The 24724-nt window shown below is 37.8% G+C and overlaps 1 protein-coding gene across 4 annotated transcripts; it reads left to right on the forward strand.

Moving 5' to 3' along the window:
* Nucleotides 1-1148: 1148 nt before the first annotated feature.
* Nucleotides 1149-15861, forward strand: LOC131601678 (uncharacterized). Of its 4 annotated transcripts, none has more exons than XM_058873545.1 (6): nucleotides 1149-1827; nucleotides 1937-2012; nucleotides 2334-2407; nucleotides 2522-2592; nucleotides 14628-14671; nucleotides 15531-15861. In XM_058873545.1, the coding sequence occupies exons 1-5, from the start codon at nucleotides 1696-1698 to the stop codon at nucleotides 14668-14670; spliced, it is 396 nt and encodes a 131-aa protein (XP_058729528.1). In that variant the 5' UTR covers nucleotides 1149-1695; the 3' UTR covers nucleotide 14671; nucleotides 15531-15861. The 4 variants fall into 4 exon arrangements, with proteins under 4 accessions (XP_058729528.1, XP_058729529.1, XP_058729530.1 ...); XM_058873544.1 differs by having other exon boundaries at nucleotides 1150-1827; nucleotides 15474-15861; XM_058873546.1 differs by lacking the exon at nucleotides 14628-14671 and having other exon boundaries at nucleotides 15474-15861.
* Nucleotides 15862-24724: the final 8863 nt, after the last annotated feature.

The following is a 24724-nucleotide window of genomic DNA, read 5'->3' on the forward strand; positions in this document are numbered from 1 at the left end:
AAGGCTAAAGAACCCTCACCATCATCCCGAGGCCTCTGTGATGAAGTAGTAGTTGTGGAAGGCCCCTTAACTAGAACTGATGTAGCAGACCCCTCTGCTGGAACAGGTGTAGCAAGTACATCGGCTGGAACGACTGCTCCATCTGTAACCTGTGACACTACCTGCATCCACGCACGTCGCACGGAGGCATGTTGTCCAGTCTTCCCAGATATAATGGGTCTAGACGGGCGGCCATAATATCTGCATTGTATTACAAATAAAATCGAGTGAGATACAATTTAGTTATAACTAGAATAGGGAAAAAAACAAATTAACCTCCGTAGATGCACACACGAATATCTTTCCCATGGAAGTACTTACTTTTTAAAATACTAGGTTTCTTCCGTAGGTGCATCTACGGAATAACCTAATGTTTCATTTCTTTCATAGATGCATCTACGGAAGGTTCTGAAACCTCTAAAACGCAATAATGGTGTCTGTCAATGTTCCAAGGGTTAAAAACCCCATTTCGTTGCCTTGATCGTCCGTTTTACACATAAAAAAATACCTACATTGTCTCTAAACTATGTTTCTAAAACTATCGAATCATTTCTACACCTAAAAATTGAATTCTAACTCTATTACGGAAAAACTCGAAAATAACTCAAACTTACCGATTAAATTGAGTTTTGAAGATGTCGAAATGTGTTAATTATTGATGTTGATGTCCAAATCCGAACTCGAGAGAAAACAATGAATTTTGGTGGAAGTTTGATTTTTGATGTTGAGAGTGATTGAGAGTTTGAAATGAAAAGTGAAGAATAAGGAAGGAGAACAGTCTGACGCGAATAAAACATAAAATACTTATGTAGATGTACCTCAGGAAGTCTTCGGTATTGCAGCTATAGAACAAAATAATACTACCTCCGTTCCTTTTTATAAGAGACAAGTCATTTTTAGGTTCATTGAATAACTAATGTATTTGGTCTCTTTATAGACTAGATACATTGATTATTCAATGAATCTAAAAAGTGAATTTTCTCTTATAAAAAGGAACGGAAGTAGTATTAAACAAAAAAAAGTACTTTAAAAAATAATATACAAAAAGAGGGGATATTTTAAACCATTCGCATCATGCATAATAGTATATGGTTGGATAAAAGATTCTCTAAAAAAAAATGTAATACAATAAAGTGGTATTTTGGGGGAAATAATAAAATCCATTTGATTTCCGTTGTTTCTCCGTCAAAGAACCGTGGAGATTTTTACCATTATGAAGAAGCGCATGCCATAAAGAGATTGACCGAGAAACGCAATCCAAATCGTGGCACACTAGTTTTCTCTTTCGCCACACAAATCCTCAATTCTGGCTCCCATTTGATCCTCATGAATCATCATTATGATGTAAATCAACCCATTTCTGCACCATATGGCCGCCGCTGACAACACCAACACCAACCCCAAGGGTTTTTACTTTTCTCATCTTAATTCTTTTTCCCTCTAATTGTTTTAGACTTAATTAAAGTATTTTAATTATTCAAAGCCATGTGTTTTTAGTTAAACACCAATTATAATTTGTCAAAATTCAAGTGATTGAATCTAACTGCATCTTGTTTCAGTGTGTCCAACACCAGACATATCTTAAATCCATCTGCAACTTTCCTATTCATATGCTTGTATCTCACAATATCTTCATTGCTGGGTTTAACAAACCACATGTTTCTGACTCTTACTCTTGTTTCAATGTCTTCTTCATGGATTCATTTCAAGGATTATTACAAAGTGCTGGAGATTGATTATGATGCAACGGATGAAGATATTAGATTAAATTACCGAAGACTCGCCCTGGTTCGTAACCTACTCATTTTCCTCTAACACCGCCATCCAATTTCCATCATTTTTCAAACCATCAACTACAAAATTATACATCTTTGACTTTTTACTTACTCATTCATAGAAATGGCATCCCGACAAACACATTGATGATACTTCTGTTACTGCACAATTTCAACAGATAAATGAAGCTTACACTGGTAATTTACTCATCACCCTCGTCGTTATTTATTGTGCTTCTCTTAAATTACTTCAATTTAGTATATTAAATAACTTCCTGATCTGCTACTTGTCAGCCTCAGATTTCTGTTATCTCACCCAACCAATCATGTAAAACCCGTACACAATCTCATTAGATGATATGACTTTAATTGATACATTTAATCTGCAGCACCACATCATTATCATTTGAACAAGATTTGTGTGCTTGGCTTATACTTTAGAAAACAACAAGCAGCTATTTGTTAACAATAGCTGTGGTGGATATTTTCTTACACTAGTCTTTCAATGTTATTCTCTAGTATTGAGCGATCCTGTCAAGCGTCTTGACTATGATTTAACAGGGGCATGTGTGATTGACAAGTACAGCTTGCAGGTATTGCAGTTAAAAAATGTAGTATTATTTTGGTGATTGTTTCGCTATATTCCCCCGACAAGTATAACTGCTTATCTGTACTTACATATTTGGGCGTGTCCCATTGCTACACAGGAATATCTGGCCAGATTTAAAGGAATGATTCTCACCTGCAATGGACTTGGTATCAACCATGAAGACAGATGGTATTTGCTTTAATTTTTATTTATTCCCTACCTATCTATTGCCTCTTATTCTACAGTAAAGGTGGAATTAATCAGCCATAACTCTTATTAACCATGAGGAAATTCAAAAAAAATTATTTTTACCTTATTTGTTTTTGTTAAGGACAGACACCTGTGTGGTATTTTTTTCCTTTTCCATATCGACTGTATGTTTATTCTCAAGCACAAAATTTACTTGCCCTGATTCCAAAGTCATTAAAAATTTTACTCCTTCTGAGTGAATTATTTATTAGCAAAAAGACACATATTAATCAAAATAATGATCACATTAAATCTATGCAATCCCAATAAGTCTACTTCCTAAATTATCCTCTATGACTAATAAAAATGGTTATTAAAAATATAAAAAGTTAATTTAAATGAGATCTTTTAGACAGATACTATCATTAAATAGGAGAAAAGTTGTTAAAACTTGCTCATCTTTCATTCCAAAAACCGAGTCAATTTTGTTCATAATACAAAAACTAAGAGTATATAATTTCCTGCTGCCAATTTTGTGGTCAAGTTTATATTAAAGGAATTTATTTAAAATAGGATTAAGGCTACTCTAGTTTTATCCACATGCTGTCTACATGTTTTTGAACCACAGCAATTATTATATCAAATCTTAGCCCTCGGTTTGACACTTTGGAGCCAAAATACCTGTTTTTTTTACTTAAGATATTTCCCTGATCTATTTTGACTATAACTCCTTTGTTTCCTCACCTACTAAATCCAAATGATTTATTAATTACGCGTTAAAAACGTCATTACATTTAAACTACTTTCTGCATACGCTGTTAGCTCACAGCCTCGAAAAGTCTTTACATTACATGGACCATTGATTACATTTCTTTAGTGATAGAAATATGGTTAATGGAGTGGGCCTTGAATATGGGCCTAGGCCAAGGGTGTGGAAGGTTTACACTAGGAGAAAGACAAAAGAAAAGGGGAATGATGACGTGGCTAATAATGCGTGAGTTGCATGAGAATGAGAAAAGGATATATAAGCAGTGAGGGGGGAAAGGGAATAACTAGCTAAGAATTTATTAGGATATTGTGGTGTCATCTCTTGATTATTTGGAGAGAAGCATACGTGCTTCTTAGGACTGGTATTCCATTACTAGTTAGTTACATTGTTATCTTGCTCATTTCCATGTAATTGTGAATCCCTTGTTGAATATAATTGCATTGCTATCCTAATTTTCCACTATTCTCTCTATACTATTCATATATACTGTTATAAACCCATCAATTGGTTTGACCCACCGGATCAAAATGCACACCGTGACAGAAATTGTTCATGACAAGGATGGGTGACAAAATTGAAGCTTTGGAAACACAGGTTGAGAGCGTGACAATGACATTGCAAGAGCTTGCTTTGCAAATGCAACAACACGCTCAGCAGATGCAACAAAAGAGCGTGATCCTGACAGAATTAAGCAAGCAGATGGGAAAGAAGACAGTGATGCAGGAGAACTCTATGGGTGATTCATCATAGAGTGAGTCTCTCGTCTTGCAGGGAAGAAGGTGAAGCTTCCACTCTTTGAAGGAGAGGACCCGGTGGCGTGGATCACACGAGCTGAGATCTACTTCGATGTTCAGAATACATTAGAGGAGATGCGTGTGAAATTGGCGCGCCTAAGCATGGAAGGTTCAACCATTCACTGGTTCAATTTTTTGATGGAAACGGAGGACGCGTTATCGTGGGAGAAACTGAAACGAGCGTTGATTGCACGTTACGGAGGGAGGCGGTTAGAGAATCTTTTCGAAGAATTGTCGACGCTCAGGCAGAATGGGAGTAGGGGGAATTTGTGGAACGGTTTGAGTTGTTGTCATCGCAGGTGGGAAGGCTCCTAGAAGAACAATACCTGGGATATTTCATGAGTGGTCTGAAGCCTCAAATTAGGAGGAGAGTTTGAACCTTAAATCCTCAAAACCGTATGCAGATAATGAGGATTGCGAAGGATGTGGAAGAAGAATTGAAGGATGAAGACGACGGTGACGAGCGACGTAGTGAAAAGAAAAGGGGGTATGATCGCTTGGGCCGAAGTGATTAGGCTGGATTATTTAAAAATAGAAACGAGTCAACTTCCAAAGACCTAAATAGTTCCTTAATTGCGGGTAAGTCTAACCTGGGACAGAAAACGGGTTCCAGCGGGTCGAATGCAAATTCCGCTTCGTCATTCGCATCAACAGCTCGCAAGAGTGAGAACGACCACCGTTCTGGGACGTCGGAGAAATGGTGGCGGGTGTGAAGCCTGCACAATGATGAAATGGAAGAAAGGAGGGAAAATGGGTTATGCTTCAAGTGTGGAGGTAGGTATCACCCTGCCAAACACAAATTCCCTGAGCGAACCTTGAGGGTTCTGATTCTAGGTGAGGGAGAAGAGATGAATGAGGAAGGGGAAATTGTGACGATGGAAGAGGTGGCAGTGGAAAGTGAAAAGGAACCCGAAGTTGAATGTAAGTTGATGGGAGTTTTGGAAAGTATGGGTGAGCACCATATCATGAAGGTTGAAGGTAAAATTGAGAACGTAGATTTGTTGGTGCTGATTGATAGTGGGGCAAGTCATAACTTCATTTTGCCCAAAGTAGCGACTGCTCTGGATCTCACTATCACCCCTGTAGCTGCCAAGAATATTAAGCTTGGTGATGGCCACAAGGTTATAACCAAAGGGGTGTGCAAAGGAGTTAGTATAAAGTTGGGAGAGATTGGGATTATTATTGATGCTTTGGTCTTGGAGTTAGGTGGGTTGGACATGGTGTTAGGTGTTTCTTGGTTGAGTACATTATGTAGTTTTTCCAAGGAAACTAGTTGGCGAAGCTTCAAGGACAAGGCAGTAGGAATGTAAGACAGTGTTATCTGAACACTTTTCTAGAAGACATTCACAACAGGGTAGGTGTGGACTGGCGGTGGTCACATTTTCAGGCCATAGAAGCAGAAAATTCTGTGGCATCACAAGGTTTGAATGCTGTATTGAAGGAGTTTCTTGAGATGTTTAAAGACAAAATTCAACTACCTCCTGAGAGGACACAGGTGCATCTGATTAAATTGTTTCCGGAACATGGGTTGGACATGGTGTTAGGTGTTTCTTGGTTGAGCACATTATGCAGTTTTTCCAAGGAAACTAGTTGGTGAAGCTTCAAGGGCAAGGCAGTAGGAATGTAAGACACTGTTATCTGAACACTTTTCTAGAAGAGATTCACAACAGGGTAGGAGTGGACGGGTGGTGGTCACATTTTCAAGCCATAGAAGCAGGAAATTCTGTGGCATCACAAGGTTTGAATGTTGTATTGAAGGAGTTTCTTGAGATGTTTAAAGACAAAATTCAACTACCTCCTGAGAGGACACAGGTGCATCTGATTAAATTGTTTCCGGAACATGGTCCCCTTAATGTTCGACCAAATTGATTTCCTCATCATCAAAAAGAGATGTTTAAAGACAAAATTCAACTACCTTCTGAGAAGCAAGTGGGAGATTTACTGTAGGCGGGAGTCATCAGGTCAAGCATGAGTGCTTACTCTAGCCCCTGGATACTGGTAAAAAAGAAGGACAAAAATTGGAGGATGTGTGTGGATTATAGGGCTCTCAATAAAGCTAGAGTACTAGACAAGTATCCCATTCCCATAGTAGATGAGTTGTTAGATGAATTATATGGAGCTACTATGTTTTCTAAGATTGATTTAAAATCAGGGTACCCCCAAATTAGGGTACATGAGAATGACATTCTTAAAACAACCTTTAGAACTCACAATTGTCACTATGAATACTTAGTCATGCCTTTTGGATTGATGAATGCCCTGGCTACCTTCCAAGCTGTTGGAAATTAAAATACTTAATTCTGCATTTTCCATTAATTCTGCATTTTCCAAGTAATTAATACATTGTTTACTAGGTTCTATGTATCTTGGTAAACTGTATTAGTTTAATTTCTTGTAAATTGCACATAATTATGTATTACCCTAGTAAGTTGTAACAAATGATTATAAATAAAGCTTTATGCTGAGAGCAATGTATCTCAAGCACATTCATAACATTTTCTCTCTGTTTTTTCACATGGTATCAGAGCTCCTAATCTAGGAGACTCTGCTTCCGCTAATCATTCTTTAGAAAATCTGACAGGGCATTTTTATGCTGTCAAACCCTTAAATCTTGACTGGGCAACTCTTGCTGTCAAGTTCTTTCAATTAAACACTATTTCTTCTTTCCGGTAGCTGTCTGTCCAGCCGCTGTTTATACATTTTATTGCACTAAAATACTATGGAGGAGGAGATTGTAAATCCATTTGCTCAAGGAGGAAGTTCTCAAGTCCAGAATAACCAAGAATTACAGAACATCCAGCCTGCTTATCGACTAAATGGGAAAAATTATTTAAAGTGGGCCTAACTTATCCATACTGTGTTAAAAGGAAAAGGTAAAATCAGTCACTTAATTGGTACTGGTCCTGTTGAGGGAGATCCAACTTTTACTGCTTGGGATGAGGAAGACTCGATGATTATGGCATGGCTATGGAACTCAATGATTCCGGAGATTAGTGATACTTGCATGTTTCTTAGCACTGCAAAAGATATTTGGGATGCAATAGAGCAAACTTATTCGAAGGCCAAAGATGCTGCCCAAGTTTATGATGTGAAGGTGAAAACAGTTGCTGCTAAGCAAGGGAATAAATCGGTCACAGAATATGCCAACCAATTGAAGTCTCTTTGGATGGAATTGGATCACTATAGAGTGATAAAAACTCACTGTGCAGCAGACTCAGCAGTTCTTAAGGAGTTTATTGAACAGGATAGAGTCTATGACTTTCTTGTGGGATTAAATTCTGAATTTGATCAGGTAAGAATTCAGATTCTAGGAAAGCCTCAAGTTCCTTCCTTAAATGAGGTTGTTGCAATCGTAAGAAGTGAGGAGAGTAGAAGAAATTTAATGCTAGATACTCCATCTATTGAAAGTTCAGCCATGATAGTTGAAAATCCTAAAGGTGGTGGACAAGCAAAGGTGGAAAAGAAGGGCGAATTATGGTGTACTTACTGTAATAAGCCGCGACATACTCGTGAGAAGTGTTGGAAGTTGCATGGAAAGCCTCCTAGTCGTGAAGAAGGACAAAGAGGAGGCGTTCCCGGAGGTGTATCTCGCAAAAATAATAGGGCTTATGTTGCTGAAAAAGTTGAAGAAAACAAGGCAGAATCTTCAAATAATTCTGGATTAAACAGCCTTAACCAAGAAGAGATTGAAAAAATGAAGGCTTTCCTTAATAGCTTGGAGAAACCAAAAGGTACTTGTACTCTGGCGTATTCAGGTATGCTTCCAATTTCATTCGGGTTTAATGCCTCAAATATACTCTTTACTTCCCTTTGGATCTTAGATTCAGGAGCCACGGACCATATGACACCTTCATCCAAGTACTTCTCGACATATCACCCTAGTCCTAGTAATAAGAAAATTTCCACCGCTGATGGTACTCTAGTAACAGTGGCTGGTATTGGAGACATCCAAATAACTCCTTCCATTGTCTTAAAAAATGTCCTTCATGTTCCAAAATTGTCCACGAATCTAGTCTCTATACAAAAACTTACTAAAGATTTATCTTGTATTGTTCTTTTTCACAACCACCATTGTGTATTCCAGGACAAGGATTCGGGGAGGACGATTGGACATGCTAGAGAAGGGAATGGCCTTTACTATCTTGAAGAACCAAATCAGCTTGTTACCACAAAGAACCACTTGTCTTGCTCGCTAATGTCAGAGTCACATCTCACAAGCAAAGAGAAAATAATGCTTTTCCATTGTCGATTAGGACATCCCTCTTTTGGAGTTATCAAATTTATGTTTCCTTCTTTGTTTTCTAAAGTGAAAAATGAGACTTTTCATTGTGAAGTATGTGAATTTGCAAAACATAAGCGTGTACCTTTTCCTTTGAATAATAAAAGATGCACAATTCCTTTTCATCTTGTCCATACTGATGTTTGGGGGCCATCCGCTACTCCAAGTGTGTCTGGGGCTAGATGGTTCGTTACTTTCATAGATGATTGTACCCGAGTAACTTGGTTGTTCCTTCTTAAGAATACATCTGAAGTAAGTACCGCTCTTCCACTTTTTTTCTCAATGATTAAAAATCAATTCGGTACAAATATCAAAAGAATCAGATCTGATAATGGGAGAGAGTACTTCAATCATGTCATTACTCTTTTTTGTGAAAAAGAAGGAATAATTCATGAATCCTCTTGTGTAAAAACCCCACAACAAAACGGAATTGCTGAAAGAAAAAATGGTCATCTTCTTGACCAAACTCGGGCATTGTTGTTCCAAAATAATGTTCCAAAGTATCTTTGGGGAGAAGCTGTTCTTACAGCAACATACCTCATTAATCGGCTACCTTCTAGAGTGTTGGAATTAAGGAGTCCTATGGATATTCTTTCGTCCTTTTATCCAAACATTTCAACCACTAATAATCTTGTCCCACGGGTCTTTGGGTGTGTCTCGTTTGTTCATATCCATAGTCAAGGGAGGGGAAAGCTTGATCCAAGAGCTCTCAAATGTGTCTTTGTTGGGTACTCTACTACTCAAAAAGGATATAAGTGTTACCACCCTCCATCAAAAAAATTATTTGTGTCTAGAGATGTTACCTTTCATGAAGGAGAAGCCTACTTCACTCAACCTTATCTTCAAGGGGAGCCTCTTAATGAAGATAAGGGCAATTCTGTTGAAACTCTTATTCTTCCTATTCTTGAAATGAATTCTCATGAAGTAGTGAATGAAAACAGATTTGAGAAAGAAGCTCAGGCAGAAAACAGAGGTGAAACTGACATGCTGGCTGAAAACAGAGCTGAAACTGACATGCTGGCTGAAAACAGAGCTGAAATTGACAAGTTTGGGAAGAATTTAGTGTATACAAGAAGATTAAAGGCCATTCCCGAATCAACAAATGTCCAAGAGATCGATCCAAGTCCTTTAACACAGGTAACTGATTCTGATTTTTCTATTTTACATGATATTCCAGCCCCACAAATTGAAATAGGAAGCTCAGAAATTAAAGATAACCATGACCTCCCAATTGCCATTAGAAAGGGCGTTAGAGAATGTACAAAAAAGCCACTCTATCCTATCTCAAATTATATTTCATTTCAAAAATTTTCTCAGACCCATAAAACCTTTCTTGCAAACCTAAATACCATCCAAATTCCCAAAAATATTTTTGAGGCATTATCTGATGAAAATTGGAAACATGCTATGGATACAGAAATGGAGGCATTAGAGAAGAATAAGACATGGCAGTTGGTTACTTTGCCGGAAGGCAAGAAACCAGTTGGATGCAAGTGGGTGTATACAGTAAAATACAGGGCTGATGGGACAATTGAGAGGTACAAAGCAAGGCTGGTTGCTAAAGGTTTCACACAAACCTATGGCATTGATTATTCCGAAACTTTTGCCCCGGTGGCAAAGATGAATACGGTTCGAGTTATATTATCCCTTGCTGCCAATTACGGGTGGGAATTGCAACAATTCGATGTGAAAAACGCATTCTTACATGGAGAGCTTGAGGAAGAAATTTATATGGAGGTCCCACCAGGATATACAAAAAAGGTTGCTGCCAATTCTGTTTGTAAGTTGCAAAAGGCATTATATGGATTGAAACAGTCGCCTCGGGCTTGGTTTGGAAGGTTTACTAAGGCTATGACAACATTAGGCTACAAACAAAGTAATGGAGATCATACACTGTTTATTAAACACTCTACTTCAGGGGGAGTAACAGTGTTGTTGGTATATGTTGATGACATTATTGTGACTGGAAATGATTGGAAAGAACAACAAGTCTTGACTCAACATTTAGCAAAAGAGTTTGAAATTAAAACCCTTGGAAGGCTGAAGTATTTTTTAGGAATAGAGGTGGCTCACTCAAAAAGAGGTATTTTTATATCTCAACAAAAGTATATCATAGATCTGCTCAAGGAAACGGGTAAGCTTGCTTGCAAACCCGTGGGCAGTCCTATCGATCCAAGCCATAAGTTGGGTAATGTGGAAGAAGGTGCGGTAGTGGATAAAGAAATGTATCAAAGATTGGTTGGAAGATTAATTTACCTTTCCCACACTAGGCCAGATATCGCATTTGCTGTAAGTGTAGTTAGTCAATTTATGCACAATCCAAAGGAAGTTCATTTACTTGCAGCTCATAGAATTTTACAATATCTCAAGGGAACTCCTGGAAAAGGGATTTTGTTTAAAAGGAATGGGAGTGCTACTCTTGAGGCATATACGGATGCTGATTACGCGGGTTCAGCTACTGATCGGAGGTCAACTACAGGGTATTGTACATTTCTCGGAGGAAATCTTGTAACTTGGAGAAGTAAAAAGCAGAATGTTGTGGCTCGATCCAGTGCTGAAGCTGAATTTCGAGCTATGGCACAAGGTATTTGTGAATTACTTTGGTTGAAGATTATTTTAGAGGATTTGAAGATTAAATGGGATGGACCTATGAAGCTCTTTTGTGATAATAAGTCAGCAATTAGCATAGCTCACAATCCAGTTCAACATGACCGAACAAAACACATTGAAGTGGATAGACATTTTATCAAAGAGAAGCTTGATTGCGGTTTGATTTGCACTCCTTATGTACCTTCACAAGGTCAACTTGCAGATGTCTTCACCAAAGGATTGAGCTGTCCTAATTTTGAAAAAATTGTGTCCAAGCTGGGAATGGAGAATACCTATTCACCAGCTTGAGGGGGAGTGTTGGAAATTAAAATACTTAATTCTGCATTTTCCATTAATTCTGCATTTTCCAAGTAATTAATACATTGTTTACTAGGTTCTATGTATCTTGGTAAACTGTATTAGTTTAATTTCTTGTAAATTGCACATAATTATGTATTACCCTAGTAAGTTGTAACAAATGATTATAAATAAAGCTTTATGCTGAGAGCAATGTATCTCAAGCACATTCATAACATTTTCTCTCTGTTTTTTCACACAAGCCACCATGAATGATCTTTTTAGACCCTATTTGAGAAAATTTGTTTTGGTTTTATTTGATGACATCCTAGTTTATATCAAGGACATAACGGAACATCAACAACATTTGAGGTTGGTCTTATCTTGTCTAGCAGCCCATTGCTTTGTGGCTAACCAATCAAAGTGCAAGTTTGGCTTTGCTCAGATTGATTACTGTTAAGAGTCCCACATCGGACAATATATGGCCTGAACATGTCCTTATAAAGTGGGGGCAATCCTCACCCTACAAGCCGGTTTTGTAGGGTTGAGCTAGGCCTAACCACAATTCTTAACATGGTATAAGAGCCTCATTTAAGATCCGGTGGGCCACCTTCTATGGTTTCCGCTATCGGGCCACCCACCATTTATTTCCACGCTCCAGCTGTCTAGTCCTGAGCGTGAGGGGGTGTGTTAAGAGTTCCACATCGGACAATATATGGCCTGAACATGTCCTTATAAAGTGGGGGCAATCCTCACCCTACAAACCAGTTTTGTAGGGTTGAGTTAGGCCTAACCACAATTCTTAACAATTACCTTGGACATATAATTTCAGGAGAAGGAGTTGCAGTGGGCCCTGAGAAAGTAAGGTGTATTCTTGATTGGCCTGAACTTAAAAATGTGAAGGGAGTACGTGGATTTTTAGGTCTCATTGGGTACTACAGCAAGTTCATTAAGGATTATGTGGCAAGGTAGCAAAACCCCTCACTGAGTTAACTTAGACGGACAACTTTTCTTGGACAACTTTACTTGGGGAATGGAGGCCAATAAGGCTTTCATGAAATGAAGAAAATTATGACATCTCCTCCTGTCTTGGTGCTTCCCAATTTTGAGTTACCATTTGAGGTAAAGTGTGATGCAGCTGGCAGAGGTATAGGGGCTGTTTTAATGCAGGAGAGGCAGTCTGTAGCCTTCTTTAGCAAGGCCTTATCTAAGGGCAACTTGGCAAAATCAGTGTATGAAAAGGAACTGATGGCGTTGGTCCTATTCTATGCATTCAACATTGGAGGCATTATTTGTTGGGTACAGAGTTCATAGTATATACAGATCACAAGAGAAACTGTTGGATGAAATAGCCAATGATCCCCATGTAGAGAATTGAACACCACCATTTCTTATCCTATCTGGGCTGAGAAACGGAAACTGTTGGATGAAATAGCCAATGATCCCTATGTACAAAACTTGATGACTGAAGTACAAGAGAAACCAAATGGTAAACATGTGTTTTATATGAAACAAGGGGTTTTGTTGTATCATGGTAGGTTGGTGATTTCACCAACATCACCCTCATTACCTTGGTTATTAGAAGAATTCCATAATACCCTGGTTGGAGGACACTCAGGGTTTTTGAGGACCTACAGGAGTGTAAGGGATTTTGTCAAGTGATGTGATGTGTGCCAGAGACAGAAGTATAGTGCTACTACCCCTGGGGGATTGTTACAACCTCTGCCTATACCTAATGCTCTATGGGAGGACCTTTCCTTAGACTTCATTACTGGTATGCCTAAGTCTAAAGGATATGAAGTTGTGCTGGTAGTGGAGGACAGAGTACAGCCACTTTATCTTGCTAAAACATCCTTGCACTGCTAAATTCATAGCTAGGTTATTTGTCAAAGAAATGGTGAGATTACATGGAATTCCAAATTCCATAATCAGTGACAGGACCCTATTTTTGCTAACCGTTTTTGGATGGAATTGTTTAAATTGCAAGGAACCAAGCTTAAGATGAGTTCATCGTACCATCCAGAAACAAATGGTCAAACTGAAGTAATCAATAGGTGTTTGGAGAGTTACTTGAGGTGCTTTGCCTCTGTCTGATCATCCCAAAATGTGGTCCCAATGGATACCTTGGGCTGAATTTTGGTACAACACAACTTATGACGTATCTATTGGGAAGTCTCCTTTTGAGGTGGTGTATGGGAGGCAGCCTCCTACTCTATTGAGGTTCTTGACTAATGAAACTAAAGTAGTTGCTGTGGCATTTGAATTAAGTGAGAGAGATGAAGCCTTAAAACAACTCAAGCTGCATTTGTTGAAAGCTCAGGAGAAGATGGCAAGGTATGCCAACAAGAAAAGAAGAGATTTATGTTTTGAAGTCGGAGAGTGTGGTTTCTTAAAACTAAGGCCTCATAGGCAGCAATCGGTGGTGAAAAGAATCAATCAAAAACTGGCTGCTAGATTCTATGGCCCTTTTTCACGTGGAAGAGAAAATTGGGGAAGTTGCATACAAGTTGAAACTGCAGCCGAGTCTAAAATCCATCCAGTGTTCCATGTATCTTTAATCAAAAGAGCAGTGGGAAACTATCAGGTACATGGTGAACTGCCTAGAGAATTGGAGGTTAATGAGGCTGTTGATGTGTATCCTGACAAGATTGTGGGTTCTAGAACCATTTTGCAAGGAGATACTGAAGTTCATCAGAGCTTGGTCCAATGGAAGAACAGGTCCATTGATGATGTGACATGGGAAGACAATGAACTTCTGTTTGGGCAGTTTCTTGAATTCTGCCTTGAGAACAAGGCTGTTTCTAACGCGGCGGGAGTTAATAGAAACATGGTTAATGGAGTGGGCCTTGAATATGGGCCTAGGCCAAAGGGTGTGGAAGGTTTACACTAGGAGAAAGACAAAAGGAAAGGGGAATGATGACGTAACTAAGAATGCATGAGGTATATATAAGTAGTGAGTGGGGAAAGGGAATAATTAGCTAAGAATTCTGTTAGGATATTTCGGGGCCATTTCTTGGTGATTTGGAGAGAAGCATACGTGCTTCTTAGGACTGGTATTCCACTACCAGTTAGTTACATTGTTATCTTGTTCATTTCCATGTAATTGTGAATTCCTTGTTGAATACAATTGCATTGCTATCCTTATTTTCCACTATTCTCTCTATACTATTCATATATATAAACCCATCATTTAGCTTTAAAACTAAATATCTATTACTGTAAATTGACCCGCATTGTATCCGACATTAGTTATTTTATATTTTATTTGACTCTAGCCCTACCCAATCTAAATTTTAATTTTCCACAGGTCACAACAATTGACTGAAGGTTTTGAACCTCTAGATAAATAAGGTGTGTCCCTGGCTCTACTTCAATTCACTTTAACATTTAATAGTATTTTTGGTCCCCTTCCATATGAGGCGAATCCGCTTTTATTCCCCGTATTTTTTTATTTAGATTCTACCCTATCATTTCAGATTGCTTCTCTTTAGTCCTTTGTGGATTATGACAATGCAAAATCGCTGATGTGGCAAACACAATTTTAGGATATAGAATATAGGATAATTTGAAGTTAGTTAGTAAGTTGATAAGTTTATTAGGTGGTTAAGAGTTGTTATTTTGGTTATTCTTAGAAAGTCTTTAGATAGCTCTCGATTGGTAGAGTGGAAGATAATTATGAATAATTAAGTTGTGACTAGAGAAAGCTCTAGCGAGAAGAGAGTGCTCATTGTTTACCTTTTGTATCTTCTCTTTCAATCTTTACTTTTGAAAATCTTAATGGATGGGGTAATATACTGTGAAAAGAGGAAAAGATTGGTGGTGGTTTCATGGCCAACATAGGCCAGACGATGATAGTGCGGTGGCATGAAGAAGCTGGTGGTGGTGGTAGATTGGTGAGGAAGAAGAAAGGATACTGTACAAGAGAGAGAAGAGAAGTTGTTATTATTCCAATTGATTTATTTGTTTTTTTAACTTGTTAATAATAACTCAAATATTGTAAAAATGTTCAATCATTTGATCTTGCAACCAAGCATTGTTTTTCCACATCAATGCAGCATACATTATAGTATTGCTTGTGTATGCTTAAGTTGAATGGTTAGGAACCTTTATGTAAGTAATATTACAAACTTCTTTTGTGCATTTTCCTTTGTAGGTAATATGCCGCCTTTCACTTGTATATTTGATCACATTCCCTTAATGTTTGAATTAGCAACGGGATTAGAATTGCAAGGATGCTTTTTCCGGGCTCCGATACTGGTGAACAAAAGAAGCTATCAGATAGGCAGATTACTCATATGGATTTGCTGCAGCAACAATTCTTAGTCACAGATGTCAAAAATTTAAGCTTACGGACTGCTTGATTCCCTTTTCAAAAACCTCTTTTTGTGGTTTCGAAAACTAAAAAATGTAGTTGTTGCTTTTGAATTCTCTTTCTCACTTTGTAAAAGCCCAAACTAGAAAACACACAGAGAAGAGCAGATTTTTACTAATGTCACATTGCTAATTTTTTTCCATCTGCTGTATATAATTTTGCGAGCAAATATTTTATGGTTCAGATGTATAATATTCCATAGCTAGCTACTTCCACAATTCACAAATGAGAATTATTGCATATGATGATATGCATGCAAGAAGGGAATTCATCATACATTCAATCCCTTTGTATATGATTTTAATTTTTTTTAATGTAAATTTAACTTGGCTTAAATGCACTTTTTGCTTAAATGCACTTTTGGTCTCTGTAAGTTGGCGAATTTTTTATTTTCGTCCCTGTATTTTTTTTGCCAGAGTCCCTATATCTTACTTTTTCTTGCAGTTTAGTCCCTAAAGTCAAAATTCGCAGAAAAATCTGCAGGTTTCCTGCAGATTTTCCTGCGGATTTTGATTTTGGGGACTAAAATGAACTCGAAAGTGAAATATAGGGACTCAGACAAAAAAAAACTCTTAGAGACGAAAATAAAAAACTCGATAACTTACAGGGACCAAAAGTGCATTTAAGCCATTTAACTTTCATAAAATCAAGAAGGTTGATTTTTATTTCGAGAAGGTTTTTTTTTTTAATATATTTTTTCTAGTTTTCACCCAGTATCCGATCCACTGAACCATTTAATCTAGTTCGAGAGCCTGTTCTGGCATCAAGTAGTTCTAATCCTTTCCCGATTAAAGCTGCGGGGAATCAAACCACCATGCTTCATACCAAGTCTAACGTCAAACACTAATAGGCTGAAAATTCAGACAATATCTCTTCTCATCTTAATGATGAGATTTATACCTCTGAAAATTCGAAATTGCAATTAGGTTTTTCGTAGATGCATCTCCGCACCCTTCGTAAGTCAAGCAGTCGGACCATTTTTGGCAAAAATTAAATCGGTGGTGCATCTCTGAAAACATTCTTTAGTGCATTTTTAGCTATTTTAACACAAGCATCTCATTTTTACCAAAAATTAACCGGAGATGCATCTCCGAAAAATTTTTTGAGTGCATTTTTACCTATTTAAACGTATGTATTTCATATATTATGTGGTATTTTTCTGAGATGCATCTTTAATTATATCACATAAAATTTTCGCTCGCTCATTTTGTGCTTATTTTTTGGGAAAAGGGTGTGTCCAAAGATGCATCTTCGAAAACTAGGGACATTTTAGAGATTTCACCAGGGGTTTGAGAGAACCTATAAGGATAGACTATGGCCTATTATAGACTTATTTTTATGTCTGAGTCTGACCTTTTCGAAGGTCTGATTAGCCTATATAAAAATCTATTTTATTTGAACATTTGTAAATAAGTCATTCAACTAACGTTTAAATAGACTAACAAATTAAAAGATCAATGAGACCAGAAGTTTATCTGAATTGACTTATTCAAGTTTACCTATTAACATGAGTTTTGTGATACCATTTGTTTGAAAGAAATTATGAAAACAAACGCATGACATTGCTTATAAGGTTTTTTCAGCTTATTTTTATAAGTTCTTCAAGATAAGTAAAATTTATTTTTATATTTTAATTTAAAGAACCAATACAAATAATAATAATATTAATGATAATAATAATAATAAATTTATTCATATTTATTTAAATAAGTTAATCTAATAGATTTAAAAAAGTTTTCTTTAAGGCATGTGACGTAGTCTTTTTAACTAAATAAACTTATAGAAAAATCTAGGCTTTTTTATACAAACAAAAACATGTGGTCTGACTTAGACCTCTTTAAGATAGATCGTAGATTCCTATTAATTAGTCAGACCTATTGATCAGTGCATTTTGATGCACGTTCTTTTATGTTTGTACTCAAGCATTTCTTCGGTTTGTTTTATTTATTTTTATGTTTTAATATGTTTTTATAATATATTTTATTTTTGCACTTATTTGTTTTTCGTACTAATTTTTCAGCATTAACAGCCTGCACGAATAAATTCATAACTAGAGTTTGGAGTATCGGATTGAAGCGTTCTACCAGTTGTTGGAAAGCTAAGAGAAAGAGCTACAACTTTTGTTCAGAAGTCGAGAGCTGAATCGGACTGTAGCAGGGCTAGAAAATTCGTGCAAGTTGCAGCATTAGTTTATTTTAGTGTTTGGGTCATTTGTAATGGGCCGGGTCGACTCGGTTAAGTTGTGAAACGGGTCTTTGGTGTTTTCACCTAGGTTAGGAAGCTGATACACTATTCACGATTTTTGAGAGCTTGTACGTTTGATCATTAAGAACTAATTCCTAGAGGTTAATCTGCTGTAAACGGTTTCCGCCGATACTTTGAGGTTCTTATATTTTCCAATTAATCTATTTCCTTTCAATTCTGATCTTTGATACGTTGTTTGCTTAATTCGATATTATCCAAGGTTAGATTGATTTATTTTGATGGTTGCATGTTCCTATACTTTAATCGCGTTTGCTTAATCTGCGAATGTTTGGCGTGTTTGCTTAATTCACAATTGCTATATCTAATCCGTTTGCTTAATTCGGGAATTAAGAACGTACATCACATAATATCAATTGCATTTGTTTAATTGTTTTTATAGTCGAAAAGGGAATATAATCCGCTTGTGAGTTAGAAATTATTTGGATCGATGATAAGCTAGGAAGCCAAAACATTAGATTAATCGTTTCAGCTTATTTTGATAATCACTTATTTTCACTATTTTGTTTAATCAAAATCTAAAACAACCCCCTAAATCGATTTACCTTTGGTTAATAATCAACGAGAATCCTTGTGAGACGATATCTGAGTTACCGTTACCACGATACTACCGTTTTTACAAAAATAACTCGTTTTTGATCCGCGCGCGACAGCAATTCAAATTGGCGCTGTTGTCGGGGATTCTTGTTATTATTAATTAATTTTAGAGTCTTAGGTTTAGTGTTTGTGCGTTTTGGCCATAGGTTCCTCGCGGTTTCGGCCATAACGCCTTCTGAGTCGAAAAATCGGTTTTTGGGAAAATTGCGTCTGATCGATGATCTGTTTCGCCTATTAGGAGTAGAAAATTCACCCGACAGAGTAGTTATGGGAGTTTGCTTTCAATTCGCCAAAAAACCATTTTTTTCTATTTTTAACGAATAATTTGCTGTTTTCATAGAGTCGAAAAATTCCAAAAAATTATCAAAATATTTATTCTGTTTAATTAGATTAAATTTTGTGTTTTTAGATTTTTCTGAATTTTTTTAATCGATTCGCTTCATTGTGTTTGTTTTAGGGACATAGTTGGCATTTTCACAATTGTTACTGCATAGCTGTGCACTAGTCCTGGCTACTAGGTCTTCCTGTCCTGAACTTGTTGCTTTTGATCCTGAGGTAGAGAGAACCTTGCATACACTTCGTAGAGCAGGCCAGGCTAGCAATAGTTCATCTTCACCAACCATAGCTGAGTCTGATTCTGAGTCTGATTATTTGCATAACTTATTTGATTCTGATTCTGAATTTGTTTTTGAAATGGCTGACAATAGAACTTTAAGGCAACTTGCAGCCCCTGATGTGAATTATAATGGCTGTGTATTGAATATGATGTTGTTGCTGTTCCTTTTGAGTTAAAATCGGGTTTAATACACTTGTTGCCAAAGTTTAATGGTCTTGCAGGTGAGGATCCGCACAAACATTTGAAGGAATTCTAGGTGGTGTGTTCTACACCATTGAAGCTTGAAGGGATCACTGAAGATCATATCAAATTTCGTGCTTTTCCTTTTTCTTTGCAGGGTGCAGCGAAGGACTGGATATATGATCTCGAACCGAATTCAATCACAAGCTGGAATGTTCTGAAAAGAGTGTTCTTGGAGAGATATTTTCCTGCCTCTAGAGCTGCTTCAATCCGAAAAGAGATTTGTGGCATCAGACAAGATAACTAGTCATTGGCTGAGTACTGGGATAGGTTCAAGAAGTTAGTTTCAAGCTGTCCTCAACATCGGATTACCGAGCAACTTCTCATTCAGTACTTTTATGAGGGGTTGTTACATATGGATAGAAACATTCTTGATGCTGCTAGTGGCAGAGCACTTGTTGACAAAACTCTAGCTGCTTCCAGGGCCCTCATTACAAATATGTCCTTAAATTTACAGCAGTTCACTGCTCGAACCAATTCTGTCCAGACCACGGGTATGCATCAAATTCAGAGTTCTTCGAACAAAGCTTTAGAAACCAGAATTGATGAGCTGACCGCATTAGTCAATGATCATCCGACCGATACTTGTTCTATTCTGAAAGATGATACCGTTACCGAGCTTCCTCAAGCTTATGCAACAAACCTTTACAACCAAAACAGGTACAACAACACCCCTGACCTGTCCACCAAAAAATATCATCCCAATTGGAGGAATCATCCCAACCTTCGATATGGAAATCAGCAGCCCGCCCAACAGCAACTGACCGTACCATTACCCCAGCCACATCACACCCCTCCAGCTACTTCCAGACCATCCTTGGAGGATCTTGTTAAACAAATGGCCGTGAAAAACCTTCAGTTCCAACAAAGGATCGATGCTAGCATTCGGACCTTGAACACATAGATGGGACAACTTGCTACTTAAATAAATAACATGCAAGCTCAAGGTTTGAACCAACTTCCAGCCCAGACAGTTGTCAATCCAAATGGTCCTAATGCTAATGTGAGTGCTATTTCTTTGCGATCTGGGAAAGGTACAGAAACAACCCCTAAAAAGAATAAAAAAATCATTGAGGTAACTTCTGAACTTTCTTCTTCTGAACCTCCTCCAGCTGAACTTTCTTCTCCTTCTTCTGTTGTGGTCGAAACTGAAAAAATTAAAGAAAAAGAGTATGTGCCACCAGTCCCCTTCCCGCATAGAGTTTTGAAAAATAAAAAAATTGAGGAGGGAGACAAAGAAAGAGAGATATTGGATGTTTTCCGAAAAGTTGCGGTAAACATTCCGCTACTTGATGTTATTAAGCAGATTCCTAAGTATGCAAAGTTTCTAAAAGACTTGTGTACCAACAAGAGGAGGATTAAGGGAAGTGGAAGAGTGAACTTAGGACGAAATATTTCTGCCTTTATTCAGCCCAAACAATCATCCGAAAAGATTGTAGGCGAGCAAAATGTTTCAGCCCTCACTACTCAGGTTCTGCCACAAAAGCAGAAGGATCCGGGAACATTTGTTATTCCTTGCACCATCGGAGATAGTAAATTTGATAATTGCATGCTTGATTTGGGAGCGGGCATTAATGTTATGCCTACTTCTGTTTATAATAAACTTTGTCTTGGTCCCATTGCAGCATACATGTTTAATCATTCAATTGGCGAACAGGAGCAACGCTCGACCCGCCGGGGTAGTCGAAGATGTTCTTGTTCAAGTTAACGATTTGATTTTTCCTGCAGATTTCTATATTCTAGACATGGAAGGAGAAACCAAGACAAGTAGAGCTCCCATCATTTTAGGCAGACCGTTCATGAAAACGGCGAAGACAAAAATTGATGTTGACGATGGAACCATGTCCATGGAATTTGGTGACATCGTTGCAAAATTTAACATCTTCGATGCCATGATACACCTTATGGAGGAGCATTCGGTTTTTAATATTGAGTTAATATCTGCATTGGTTGATGAAACTTTCTCTGAATTGTTTTCACTTGATTTTCCATCCTTATCTGCATTTGATGATGTTTATCATTGTTTTGACTATACTGACACTAACGTGTGTGTTGTATGTGCTGGGATTAATAATGCTTTGCAGGCTGATGTGTTTCCTACAGGTGAAGCTGTTTCCGATGAAGTTGTTTTTGTAGCAGATGCCCTTGACATCCCGGCTTCCCCGAGCATTCCATCCATTGAGCAGCCCCCGTCTTTAGAGCTAAAAGAGCTCCCTGAGAACCTGAAATATGCTTACTTGGAGAGTAATAAAAAGCTTCCTGTTATTATCTCTTCTAACCTTGATTTCAATCAAGAAGACAAACTTTTGCAGGTTTTAAAGAAACACAAGAAAGCAATTGGATGGACATTAGCCGACCTTCTAGGTATTAGTCCTTCGATGTGCATGCACATGATTTTACTTGAGGATGGAGCGAAAACAGTAAGGCAGCCCCAAAGGAGGCTTAATCCTTTGATTCTTGATGTTGTGAAGAAAGAGGTAACCAAACTCTTGCAAGTAGGTATCATTTATCCTATCTCTGACAGTAAGTGGATAAGTCCAGTGCAGGTTGTACCTAAGAAATCTGGACTCATAGTGGTAAAAAATGAAAAGAATGAACTTGTCCCCACTAGAGTTCAGAATAGCTGGAGAGTTTGTATTGATTACAGGAGATTGAACCAGGCTACTAGAAAGGATCACTTTCCTTTGCCGTTCATTGACGAGATGCTTGAACGGCTAGCTGGTAAATCACATTATTGTTTTCTTGATGGTTTTTTAGGTTACTTTCAGATTCATATTGCACCTAAAGTTCAAGAAAAGACCACTTTCACGTGCCCATTCGGTACATTTGCTTACAGGAGGATGCCTTTTGGCCTTTGCAATGCTCCTAGCACTTTCCAACGATGCATGATGAATATTTTCTCTGATTTTGTTGAAAATTTCATGGAAGTGTTTATGGATGACTTTAATGTCTATGGTTCCTCTTTTGACGCATGCTTGAACAGTTTAAGCTTGATTTTAGAAAGATGCATCGAGACTAACCTTGTGTTGAATTATGAAAAATGTCATTTTATGGTTGAGCAGGGAATTTTTCTTGGTCACATTATTTCTGAAAAAGGAATTTCTGTTGACCCTGCTAAGATTGATGTGATTTCTACACTGCCTTACCCTTCTTGCATTCGCGAGATTCGTTCTTTTCTTGGTCATGCAAGCTTTTACAAGCGTTTCATCAAGGATTTCAGAAAGATAACTCTTCCGCTGTCAAACTTGTTGAAGAATGACATCACTTTCGATTTTGATGACAAATGCAGACAAGCGTTTGACTTCTTGAAGAAAGCATTGACCTCCGCTCCCATCATTCAGCCCCCTGACTGGACATTTCCTTTTGAGCTCATGTGTGACGCTTCTAATTATGTTGTTGGGGCTGTCCTTGCACAAAGAGTTGACAAGGCTGCCCATGTTATTTACTATGCTTCTAGGACTTTAGATTCTGCATAGTCAAATTACACTACCACTAAAAAAGAACTGCTAGCTTTTGTTTTTGCTCTTGACAAATTCAGATATTATTTGCTAGGTTCCAAGGTTGTTGTTTTTACTGACCATGCAGCTTTAAAGTACTTACTGAAGAAGTCGGATGCAAAACCGAGATTGATTCGGTGGATGTTGTTGCTCCAAGAGTTTAATGTCGAGATTAAAGACAAAAGTGGAGCTGAGAACTTAGTGGCTAACCACTTGAGCAGAGTAGAGAGAGATGAAGACCCTTTTCCTATTCAGGATGACTTTCTTGATGAGCAGTTGTTTCCTTTGCATGGGATTACACCTTGGTTTGCTGACATTGTTAATTTTCTTGTTGCTGGTGTTTTTTCTACAGGTGCATCTAAATCACAGGTTCACAAACTCAAGAGTGATGCCAAATATTATGTTTGGGATGATCCATATCTATGGAAGTTTGGTAGTGATCAGGTAATTAGGAGATGTGTCCCCGACAATGAGATTGAATCTATTTTGAAATTTTCTCATGTATCTCAAGTCGGCGGACACTTCGGTCCTCAAAGGACTGCGAGAAAAGTCCTTGATTCAGGTTTCTATTGGCTAACTATTTTTAAGGATGCTTTTGAGACTTACCGAACTTGTAAAGAGTGTCAGATAGCAGGTAAAAACATCACTCGTAAGAGTGAAATGCCTCAGCGGCCTATGCTTTTCTGTGAGGTATTTGATGTATGGGGAATCGATTTCATGGGTCCTTTTCATGTATCATTTGATTTCCTTTACATTTTACTTGCTGTTGATTATGTTTCAAAGTGGGTGGAAGCTTTCCCCACTAGGACTAATGATTCTCGAGTTGTTGCAGATTTTGTCAGGTCTAATATTTTTTGTAGGTTCGGAATACCGTGAGCTATTATAAGTGACCAAGGCACTCATTTCTGTAACTGCACCATGGAAGCTTTACTCCGGAAGTATGGAGTTGTGCACAAAGTCTCTACCGCGTACCACCCACAGATTAATGGGCAAGCTGAGATCTCAAACAGGGAGATCAAACAAGTTTTAGAGAAAATGGTGCAACCAAACAGGAAAGACTGGAGACGTCGTCTAGAAGACGCACTTTAGGCTCAAAGAACAGCTTTCAAGACACCCATTGGGATGTCTCCTTATCGACTTGTTTTTGGTAAGGCATGTCATCTTCCTGTTGAGATAGAACACCGTGATTTTTGGGCGGTGAAAAGTTATAATTTGGAGATGCAACAAGCAGGTATTGAAAGAAAACTCCAATTACAACAGTTGGAAGAGCTTAGATTAGAGGCTTATGAGAGCTCTGGGATTTATAAAGAGAAAACTAAGCACTTCCATGATAAGATGATTTCTAGGAAGGAATTTTCTGTGGGCCAATAGGTTTTACTGTTTAACTCCCGCCTTAAACTTATGGCTGGGAAACTTCGATCCAAATGGATTGGCCCTTTTGTTGTTACTAATGTTTTCCCTCATGGTGCAGTCAAAATTAAAAGTGCAGGAACTGACAAAGTCTTCAAGGTTAATGGGCAGCGTCTGAATTTATTTCATGAAAATTCGGTGCCTGAAGATGTCAGCATAGAGGAGCTTTCTTTGGAAGCACCTAACTACATTGCAACTTGATCAGGGAGTCTTTCTTTCCTTCTCTCTAATTTATTAGTAATCTCCTTTCATTGAGGATTATGCTTAGTTTAAGTGTGAGGGAGGAAATTGTGTGTTTTCTTTGTTTTTGTTAGTATTTTGTTTAATTTCAATCAATAAAAAAATGCATCTTCTTGAAAGTTTTATGCTATAGACTGATTTGAGTCGAGTTTGCAGAGACTTGGGAAAAA

Source organism: Vicia villosa, linkage group LG5 (assembly GCF_029867415.1).
Source record: "Vicia villosa cultivar HV-30 ecotype Madison, WI linkage group LG5, Vvil1.0, whole genome shotgun sequence".
In the NCBI taxonomy this organism is placed as follows: domain Eukaryota; kingdom Viridiplantae; phylum Streptophyta; class Magnoliopsida; order Fabales; family Fabaceae; genus Vicia; species Vicia villosa.

Coding starts and splice junctions, on each gene's coding strand:
- LOC131601678 (XM_058873545.1), top strand. CDS start 1,696: ATGTTTCTGACTCTTACTCTTGTTTCAATGTCTTCTTCATGGATTCAT. Junction 2,013..2,333: donor GATAAATGAAGCTTACACTG/GTAATTTACTCA, acceptor GTTATTCTCTAG/TATTGAGCGATCCTGTCAAG. Junction 2,408..2,521: donor TTGACAAGTACAGCTTGCAG/GTATTGCAGTTA, acceptor ATTGCTACACAG/GAATATCTGGCCAGATTTAA.